At 32.4% G+C, this 11,150-nt stretch overlaps 1 protein-coding gene across 1 annotated transcript; it reads right to left on the bottom strand.

Annotated features, from left to right (window-relative positions):
• Nucleotides 1-6,550: 6,550 nt before the first annotated feature.
• On the bottom strand, nucleotides 6,551-10,500 carry LOC129003513 (uncharacterized protein K02A2.6-like). Its single transcript, XM_054431809.1, has 3 exons — nucleotides 10,285-10,500; nucleotides 8,560-9,510; nucleotides 6,551-8,362 (listed from the first exon to the last, which is right to left on the bottom strand). Exons 1-3 carry the CDS (start codon nucleotides 10,498-10,500, stop codon nucleotides 6,551-6,553), a joined length of 2,979 nt encoding a protein of 992 aa, XP_054287784.1.
• Between the last annotated feature and the right edge of the window lie 650 nt (nucleotides 10,501-11,150).

Raw genomic sequence — 11,150 nt, 5'->3', positions numbered from 1 at the left:
ATTGTATACATTTAATATTTTTTTAAGATAGTTTTAGAAATTTTAATTTTCACTTTCTCTTCTATAAATAGTAAGAATATGGGGAAAGTATTGTTTTTGACAAAATGTTTGAGTTTTGAATGGTCTTCTTAAAAGGTGGTTTTTGAAGTGATGTCTGTGTGTGGATGTGTATAGAGCTACAGACCACACCTGTGGTCCGATTTTGACAAAATTTGGTATGTGTGTATATTACTAATCCATAGTCTCTCCTAGTCTTTTATTCATTTGTTTAAATTTTTATTTTTAATAGGGTTTCTCCTATAAAATTGATAAAAAATTTTTATTTAAATATTGTTATTGTTTCCAGTTGTTTATTAATTTAGATTTGTGTTTGCAAGACCTTATTAAACTTATGCATACTACCAAAAGATTGTGTAATTTGATTTTAGCCTTCACTACAGGGTGTCCCTGAACTTTCTACTGACCATTTCAGGTATTATCCAAGACCAAAAACGAACTAAAATATCTCGTTGAAAATATCAAACACTCGTTTTGTACAGCTGTCGTTTTGTTTTTCTCGGTTGTCGTGATTTGAAATTTGGACAACACAAAAACTTGAAAAAAAAATTATTTTTATAAATTTTAATTTTAAAATGGCGGTTATTTAAAATTTTTGTTATGAAATAAGATAAAAACAACATTGTTAAATTAAACTACTGTTGCAATGTTTTATTTAGGCAATTTTATTATGATTCTAGCCGTACCATATCTAAGAAAAGAAAATCGGTTCATAATCTAAGGGAGAAAACTCATAATTTCAAAATACTGAGTATTAAACCGTACCTGCCATCATTGGGTAATATATATCACTGTAATAACTTGCTAAAGAAAATCCTGTTTTAGTTGTTATTTACCCAATGAGTAAAAATATTGTTGAACGCAGTATCTTACAAAATAATCTTTCCTCTTATTTATGAACCGATTTCTTAAATTAGATAGGCCTATCGTTAAAATTTTCTAAATAAAACCATTGACTATTTTAAAAGATGAAATACAACCACAGTGGTTTTGTTTATCTATGTAGTTTTAATGTTATTTAAGTTTAAAAGATTTAAATATCCGCCATTTAGAAACTGAAAGTGTATAAATAATATTTTTTCCCTAAATAGGTCTTTGCGTTATCTATCTATGTACCAAATTTCAATTAACTACAAATAGCCGTTATGAAATAAAAAAAAGTTATGTAAAAAAATGACGGTTGAGCAACGTTTTAGCTTGGGAATTTATACGGAATATTTTAGTTTGTCTTTGGTCCAGAAAAGATACATTCCTTAAAAGGTCAGTAGGGAGTTTGGGGGCACCTTGTTCATATATTTGCTGTATTAAATTGTATGTTTTTGTTTTTATTAATGTTGTTTAAAGGTATAAAATGACATTTTAAAATAATTTTGTTTAAAGTTGATTGTTTTGTTTTGGTCTTAAAATTAAAATAGAATTATGATTGTTTTTATTTTTAAATGATTTATTTCTTGCATATTTAAACAACATACAACATGGTTATAATACGTTGCGTAATATACAAAGGATAATTAATATACTACATACTACCAAATACGTATATTCCAGATATTACATGTTAATATGTGACATTTCTAGCCTTACGCAACTATTTTATTTAGTAATTAAGGTGACATGTGTGCTAGATTTCCATCCATGTTAATTAAAAGTTTTTGTTAACCTATACTGAATAAGTTTACAACAATTTAGGCAATTCTAATGTAATGTAAGATGCCTAACCTCTGTTTTTAAACTTGTTCTGGTATATTTTTTATGGTATGTATTTATTGTTTTTGTTTGTTATTAGTTCTAAATTTATACTTAATTTATTCCTGTTTGTGTTAATTGTTGCATTGTAGTTTAGTACGTTATTTGTGTGCTACTTTTTTACATCACATTAAATGTCATTATATAATTCTAGTTTGGCAGCTTGTCTTTTGTTTACCTGTGTATTTATGTTGGTATTACAAAACTGGGTTTCTAAATTATTAGGTTTTCTTTAACATAGTTTTTATGTCAAAGATACAAAACCAAATATGATTATACAACCAACAAACAAACGAAAATCAGATACTTAAACTATGTTTAGAATACAATAATAATACCAATAATTTTACAACACTAGGAAAAGCTATTTCTAACTCATTACTTTTCAGTTTCATTTGGAATGTGTTCAATACCAAACAAATATTGTGTATCTATTGTTATAGAATATTCTTATGGCAAATGTAACAGATGTCAAGATTTACAATTTAATTTACATTTTTTCGGTTGTATAATTTAATAGGAATCTTACTTAATTGTTTTACAGCAATCTTCACTCTTTTATCTCTACATAGGAAAGATTTGCAACAATATATTGTTCCTACACAATTTTATTATGTCATAGGTCATATCAACGTTTTAAACCAACATACTTAAAAAGCAAATTAGTTCAATTGGCATAGTATATCTCTAAGGATTTCTTTTCTTAGATAATTATAATTTTGTTTACCATTCCTGTGTCTTCGAACAACCTTTAGACAACTTTTGAATAGATAGTTGTCTTTAACTTAATCTGTTTGTTTGATTTTGGTAATCAAGCTCAGTTTGATTCCAATTTTTATTTATAAAGATTTCCCTGGAAATTTAAAATTAAACAACGGTTTACTTGCCCTAGATTCTCATCCGTGGCTTTTGTTTACCTTGAGAAAATAAGACTCGGCGCGTGTAATTGTATTGACTTTAAATAAATTGATTGCCTCAAATTCAACTAAGAACTTCCAAAACAATCATCAAGTGTGTGGTCGTTAGTTACCATTCAGAACTGTTTACCTATTTTCAGTCTTTTAAAAACATCTTTGGTGGTTTTGCGTAATACTTGTATCCTTGTCCTTTAGTCCTTTCACTGTTCTTAATTAAATACAAATAATTTATGTAAAGATTTATAATTATAAAGCCATATTAAAGGTTTTAAGCTGGTTCATAAACTTGGTGGTGTAAGCATTGAAAACTGGTTAAAACAAATTGTTCTAAAATTAATGTGAAACGATTATTATTTCAAACACATTCGTTCAAGAATCAATTAAAGTACCTATTAATAAGGTGTACAACTTAATATCAGGTAATATTCAATATTTATCTCAGAGCCCAACCTTAATGAAATCATGGCAAAACGATGCGGATAAATACTATAATTTTAACTATAATTTTAATATAATTTATAGGGGAATCTATCTATCCCTATCCTTGATACAATAAGGATTTTCTCTCTGACATCTCTTTTTTGCCAGTTCTACTTAACAGATTACATTTTAGGTGCCATTTCAAAGCTTTATGATCCAGCAGAGGTACTAAATAAATAAATAACGTCTTTATTTATCCAGCGTACATCAGATACAAAGTTCTGTTTTACATGCAAACTTTTGTCATATACAAGTAATTTAAATTAAATTAAGTTAAAAAATTACCTTAAACTAAACTAATGTTAACTAAGGTAATTTAATGTAGGGATTCGCCCCCCCCCCCCACCCCTAGGGTTTGATTTATCGCTAGAACTTACTTTCAAAGATCCAGTGATGCTAACTATCTATATTAGGCCTACAGGTTTAAATTTGAATTGCAAATTAATAGCACTTTAATACTTTTAATTAAAACAGCTTACCAATCAGTTTTCAGTTTAATGTTACACATAGTCAGATTATAAACATGAGACAAAACAATTGATGAAAACTACGTTTGAGACGATCTAGATAAACTTAATTCCTTTAAAAAGGAAGTCTAAACAAAAACTTAAGGGGCAGGAACAATAACTTTAATTTATGGGTAGGCCGTGGGCCTAATAATATCACCTGTAGGGATTTCAAACAACATCCAGGTTAGATTTTTGTTTAAACAAACACACCTTTAGGGATTCCAAGCTTGCTTCTGGATCTGCCCTTGCAAGGAATTTTCAAATTACATTTTACTACAAAATCTGTGGGGTTTCAAATTATTTTACCTCTTTACTCAACCCCCTCTCAATGTATATTTTTGAAAAGTTTCTAAAAGAGGAAGAATTGTACCTAATTATTTTTAAATTTTTTTTACTGTTTACCACCAAAAGAGAGCCTGTGTATACCAAGGTACTCTACTATACTAATCCATTCACTGTGGCATTATCAGTACACATACAGTGTTAATGGATGTAAAAGCTCCTGGGCTTGTCAGGGCTGCCAATCTACCATATTATCACTAAAATTCCCTCCTACATGAATGGAAGTCAAGTGCATTGTTTGCGTCATTGGTGTATATTTAGTATGAAATTCTTGGTGACAAAAATAACAACAACAAAAACATGTGAGCAGAAAAGGATTAAAGAAACATTTATGGAGTATTTTAATGTTAAAAATTACAAAATACAGACTAACATTATTTAGGGAAAATATGCATACAACAAAATATAAACTATCCCAACTAAAATAAAAACTTCAGTTTCTATTTAGTTTTCATGAATTTTCAACTAAATGTGTATGTTTAAATGACCTGGCAGTTTGACAGGTCAATAACAATTGTCTGTATTCTTGTGACTAAAGATTATTGCTTCTTGGTTACCTAATGCGCTTCTCGCTCTAAAGGGTTGGTGAAACAACTAACTATATGATATACATGTAAGTAAAACAATTGTTCATTCCTAATAGTGTAAAATTACTTGTTATTCAAACAACATTTTCAAGTATTTTTGTAAAGTAGTTTGTAGTTGGTTCAAAAGCGGATGTAACTGGTTCAATTCCCTAAGAACACAATACATGAATGTTCAACCCTTTTCATCACTTTTAACCGCAAGGTAAAATAATTAAATAGATAACTGATAAGTGGGCTTGTAAAATGTAGTAAATACTAACTACCGTGTTTAAAGAAGGTATTCACAGTTAGTTTTTTTTTTATCTACTAAAATTACTTTATAGAAACATATGTTTATTATATATGTCGACCTCAGTCACTAACAAGTAACAAGACTACAAGATCGCACCACTCATCTCCATTCATACTTGGCTTAAAATACCTACTTTGTATGGTCGCCATTTCATCAAAAAGTATTAAAAAGTAGTAACAAAATTGTTATATAAGTAACCACAATCTCGGCAAAGGATAATGAATGTGTAGCGCTGATTATGCTCTGTCAGGCTCAGACTTCAAGGGTGTATTATCATCTATGAATATGAAAACAACCCCATGTTCACAACTACAATATTTATTTAAAATATGTACTTAACACATTTTGATTAAACAATTTAAAATCTGTGGTTTCAAAGATTAGGTTATATTATTGGCTTAACCATACAAAATTTCAGTAATAATTTTAATATATCATGAAACGTCCTTTGCTAAAATGAAGTTTCTTAATGGTTTATGACCAGTTTATCGTACCTGTTTTCATCCGTAACCTTTTTCTTTTCAATACAGATGGATAAGTTTACCTATAAATAATTACATGTGTGCAAATGAAAATCATGCAACTGGCTAAAACACCATTTTATTGTAAATATACTTTTTCCTACAGTCCCCCGACAAAGTTGGCTTCCTTGCACTGTTTATAGTACACAAAGATGCTAATTGCTGCATGTACTTACTTTGGCACACATCAACACAAAACAGCGTGGTTTTATAATGCACGTAATCCGTGTACGCTTGGAAATAGGTTGGCAACACTTAAAGATAATACTATGATCAGCTGATTGACTATTATAACTGCGATTTAACCTGTCATTTCTTGTTTATAGTTTATGTTCATTTTTCGTTCAACGCTTGGTTTGAACACAACCTATAACATAAGTTAGGACCTGTAACTATTTGAAAGAATAATTATAAGTGGGCCTAGCATGTTTGAGAATAATGAACTCAGTGATTGTGAATATATTGTGTACACCAGAAGAAATATGTAGCAGAAACTGCAAAACATGTTTCATTAAACCTGTTTCCTGAAAATAAAGAAAGAAGTATAAACGAGCATATGAACTATTTTCTTCTTGGTTCGTAAGTAAGAAAGTTACAAGATAACTTGTTTATTCTGTTTATACTGATTATTACTGTTAATGCGTGTATTCTTGAAAACTAGGGTGGTCTGCCGTTACACTTTAGACGCATAAATGAGCGAAGCATTATTTAAAGATTGTCAATGGCTAAAGCAGCTAACAACCTACAATATGTTCCCTTTCAACAGATTCACAGTTTGTTTGCTCAATATTATTTAAGTTCTAAAGAATGACAAATTTATCTGATAGTTCATTTATTTAGTTAAGAATAAAAATAAGAATTGATAAAAGGTTATTAGACATGTGTATTTGTATTGTGTCTAAATTAAATAAACTTTAAACGTTTGAGAAATATATTTTAACATTGTAAAAAGTACAAACACTAAAACAAAACATTAAAATGTACAACTGACTCACAACAGAAAAACAGTAAATAATTAACCAATCAGCTGGTATTAAAACATAGGAAAATAGAATATTGTTAGTTGACACTAGATTGAATATATATCAACTCTCCCCTCTTAATTCTTAGGAAGGATCTGGTCAGTGTGTCTGGTCCATATCAATCCATTGTCCATTTTTATTCTGTACATGACGTTGCCCACTCGACTGATGATCTCTCCTAACCTCCACTTTTCTTTGGATGCATAGTTCCTTGCTTGCACCTTTTGTCCCACACTGAACTGTCTTCCAATCTTCCTTTGTTCTTTGACGCTAAACCTTTCTGTTTTATCTGACATGACGTTTAGTTTAGTCCTGATGTCTCTGCCAAACATCATCTTGTATGCAGACATTCCAGTTGTAGAGCTTGGTGCCTTCCTCAGCTGTGTGACTAATGCGTCGATCTTTGTTTGTATGTCACCTCTCTCCCCCACCATTGAATTTAGCCCCTTCTTCACTGTTTGTACGAATCTTTCTGCTTGTCCATTGCTAGAAGGATGAAATGGTGCGCATGTTCTATGACAAATTCCATTTTCTTTCAAATAGTTTTGAAAAGCTGTGCTGGTGAATTGTGTCCCGTTGTCTGTAACGACTGTCACTGGAAGACCGAACGTTGTAAATAGATGTTGTAACTTTTTGATACACCACTCTGCTGTAGTCGATTTTGTATGCAATATTTCTAGCCATTTAGTATGAGCATCAATGATGACTAGGAAGTAATTTCCATTCATGGGCCCAAGGAAATCTAAGTGTATTCTCTCCCATGGTCCAGATGGTTCTTCCCAAGGGTGATTCCTATCTTTTGGAGGTTCATTTCTCTTCTGGGAACATATCTTACAGTTTCTGACCAACTCTTCAATGTCTCTGTCCACATTCTTCCAGTACAAATAGCTTCTGGCCATTGCTTTCATTTTTGTCATCCCAAGGTGGCCCACGTGTAGTTCTTTGAGTACTTCTTTCTGAAGAGTTGAAGGTATCACAACCCTTATACCTCGAAAAACACATCCTTTGTGTAATGTGTACTCGTTGTTGTTTAATCCCATTGTCTCAAGATCATCTCCATTTTCAAGGGCTGTCTTGACTTTAGAGAAAAATGTATCCTTCTTTGTATGTTCTGCAATTGTCTCTTTGGTAAGTGGCAGCATAGATATTTGATTCATCTGAAATTTTGAATAGAGATCTTCACCTTCTTCTAACTTTTCTACTGGGAATCTTGAAAGAAAATCTGCATTGGAGTGGTCTGAAGTTTTTCTGTATTCTATTTTATAGTCAAAACCAGCAAGGAAAAGAGCGTAATTTAACAAACGTGTAGCTGACATTGCAGGTAGGGATTTTGAAGGATGAAAAATAGATACAAGAGGTTTGTGGTCTGTGACAAGAATGAATTTCCTGCCATAGCAGTATGGAAAGAACTTTTTCACACCCCAATAAATGGCAGTCGCTTCTTTGTCAATTTGACTGTATTGATTCTCACTTTTACTTAGTGACCTAGATGCAAAGGCAATTGGCTTTTCTGTTCCATCTTTTAGATGGTGTGAAATTACAGCTCCTAAGCCAGTTGGTGATGCATCTGGTGACAGTATTAAGGGTAATGACGGATTGTAATGGATTAGAGTTTCATCTTTGGCAATGTCCAATTTAACAGATTCAAAACTTCTTTCACATTCATCAGTCCATTCGAATTTCTTGCCCTTCTGTAAGAGTTTGTTCAAAGGGTTTAGTTTCTCTGCCAGTTTGGGTATGAACTTATTGTAGTAGTTTGCCAAACCTATGAAAGAACGTAATTGGTTGACATCACGAGGTCGCTTTGCTTCAACAATTGCTTTTACCTTTTCAGACCCCTTTTGAAGTCCATTTTCATCAATTGTATGACCTAAGTAAGCAATCCTTTTCTGAAAGAATTTACATTTTTAAAAATTTAATCTAAGGTCATGTTCCCTTATTTTATCAAGGACTAGCTTCAATCTTTGCACAGTTTCTTCATAATTCGATCCTTGTATGATAATGTCGTCAAAGAAGCATTTAACACCGCTAATTCCTTGTAGTATTCTGTCCATGAACCTTTGCCATACTGATGGTGCTACTTTACCCCAAACATCATCCTGTTGACTTTGTAAAGACCTTTTTCAGTACTTATAGTTTGCATATTTGAACTTTCCTCATCCATTTGCATGTGCAGGTAAGCATTGCTTATGTCCAATGTACAAAATAGCTTCCCTCCATTCATTTCCGCAAAAATGTCCTCTATCCTAGGTATTGGATGTTTGTCGTCTTGTATCACTTTATTCAGTGTAGTTTTATAGTCTGCACATATTCTTACAGATCCATTGGGTTTAACCACTGGGACAATTGGCGTTCCCCACTGAGCATTGTTCACCTTAGTGATTATACCGGCATTCTCTAGTCGATTGAGTTTGTCTTCTACTTTTCCTTTAAGTGAGTATGGAACTTGTCTGGGTTTGATGAAAATGGGCTGGCAACCTTCTTGAAGGGATAAATGAACCTTCTCGTTCGGAATACATCCAATTTCCTTTTTGAAAACATCAGAGAATTCTATAAGGAGTTTAGAAAGATCACACGAGTTTTCTTGAATAGTTCTGATATCTCCAATTTTTAAGTTAATCTCCCTAAGCCACTCTCTTCCGAAAATAGGTTCAACATTTTGTCCAATTACATACAGCTTGCCAAAGTATGCTTTGTCTTTGAAGCTAAACTCAACATACACTACCCCCTTTGGTTTTATAAGTTCGCCCGTGTAAGTTCTTAGTTGTACGTGAGTTTGAAATAGTTTTTTACTCAAATTTAGTTTCTTATAATCCTTGTATGATATCGACGATAAAGCTGCTCCTGTGTCCAATTCCATTTGAATTGGCTTTCCTTCTAATGTAACTTCAACCATGAACTTGTCAGAACCATTCATTTGTATCTTATATGTGTCGTACGTTGCATGGTCAATATCACTTACGTTTTCACTGTCCTCGATCTGGTTGATATGCCTAGCTCTGTTCTTTGCCATGCAGACCCTGGCTAAGTGACCAACCTTATTACAAGAATTGCAGAATTCATCCTTATACCTGCAACTATCAGCTTTATGGAACTTATCCCCGCATCGATAGCACCGACCACGCAGTTAGTCAAATGTAGAGCGAACTGTATGATATCTTTCGGTCTTCTTGGTTGGTCCTTTGCTTGCATATTGTTGTTGTTCCGGCTTCTTTCTTTCAGTGCTTCCTGTTAGCTTAAGAACAGCAGCTGTTGTAGGATTTCATATAATGCTGCTCTCAAGTCTTGAGGATTCAAAGGAAATTGCAGCTTGCACTGAATCTTTGAAAGTATTTGTTTCTTTCTGTAGTAACTGCCCTCTTACATCATTATCTTTAAGTCCTCTAACAAACTGCATTCTTAGTAACATGTCTGATACAGATTTCCCACATTCACATTGAAAGCGACAATCCTTTGCTAGTCTCTTCAAATCCATTGAAAAATCCATCGTTGATTCGTCTTGCTGAACATGGCACAAAAATTTGTGTTGAAGAGATATAACACTAGGTAACGGTTCCAAATAATCCTTCAATACTGTTACCACATTTTTGTAATCCATTTTGTATGGATCATCTGGAAAAACCAGGTCTTGAAGCTGTTCATGTAGTTTTGGTGGAAGCACTGCAAGTAATGTGCAAAGTTTTATTTTATCGTCAGAAATTTCCTTCAAGGAAATAAAGTTTTCAAATCTTTTGATAAAGTTCGTAAATGATTCTCCTTCGTCGAATGGAACAAAAGCAATATTTGATGTAACAGAAGGGTGTGAACCTACCGAAGACTGATTCGTAACTGTGGTTGGGGATTGCAGTTTGTTTCTCAACACCACTTCGGTTGTAATGTACAGCTCTTCAACTTCACTTCTACTAGTTGCTAATTGCTCAATATCTTCTTCATCAACTAAAGATTCAAGTTCAGATTGAGCATTTTCGAATCTGTTCCAATATGTCCGTAATGAAGACAACCGCACTGTGACTTCATCACTACTCATGTCTTCTCTCACTGTTTTATTTTGTACAATTGCATTGTAAGCTTTGCTAATTTGAATTTTGCTTGCAGTTAATACCTTTTTAAGCTTAAGTATTTCACTCATCCTCGTCGCCAATATTGTGTCTAAATTAAATAAACTTTAAACGTTTGAGAAATATATTTTAACATTGTAAAAAGTACAAACACTAAAACAAAACTTTAAATTGTACAACTGACTCACAACAGAAAAACAGTAAATAATTAACCAATCAGCTGGTATTAAAACATAGGAAAATAGAATATTGTTAGTTGACACTAGATTGAATATATATCAATTTGACATTTCGTTTAAACGGTCAAGAGCTTCTTTCTTGTAGTTGGTGTAGCGCGTATGTCAAAATAGAATGGGTTATTTGCCTTCAGCCAAATAAGTGCTTGCTGTAGTTTTTCACGTCGAACTTTGTAATCGATATGGCCAAAGATGCCTTGACGTTTTGGACAATGATGACTTTTAAGTTTTCGCTCAGTGTAGGCAAGACAGATGCTATTTCATTAATATCTTGCTCAACATTAATGATGTTAACTTTGTAATGAAACTGGCCATCCTGACCATTTGCTTGTACTTTGTAAATGCGCATAAAGCGGGATGTACTCGTGCAATCAACATTTGTT

This window comes from Macrosteles quadrilineatus, unplaced genomic scaffold, assembly GCF_028750875.1.
Source record: "Macrosteles quadrilineatus isolate MER2022 unplaced genomic scaffold, UCM_ALF_1.0 Scaffold_9__3_contigs__length_116548681, whole genome shotgun sequence".
NCBI classification, from domain to species: Eukaryota; Metazoa; Arthropoda; class Insecta; order Hemiptera; family Cicadellidae; genus Macrosteles; species Macrosteles quadrilineatus.
This window is presented reverse-complemented; position numbering and strand designations above follow the sequence as displayed.

What these genes read in the sequence shown, in the direction of transcription:
- LOC129003513 (XM_054431809.1), bottom strand. Translation starts at nt 10,500, where the DNA reads ATGAGTAGTGATGAAGTCACAGTGCGGTTGTCTTCATTACGGACATAT. An exon ending in CAGTTACGAATCAGTCTTCG is followed by an intron (nt 9,511 to 10,284) that starts GTAGGTTCACAC and finishes TCTTGTAATAAG; the next exon opens with GTTGGTCACTTAGCCAGGGT. An exon ending in TCAACAGGATGATGTTTGGG is followed by an intron (nt 8,363 to 8,559) that starts GTAAAGTAGCAC and finishes AAATTCTTTCAG; the next exon opens with AAAAGGATTGCTTACTTAGG.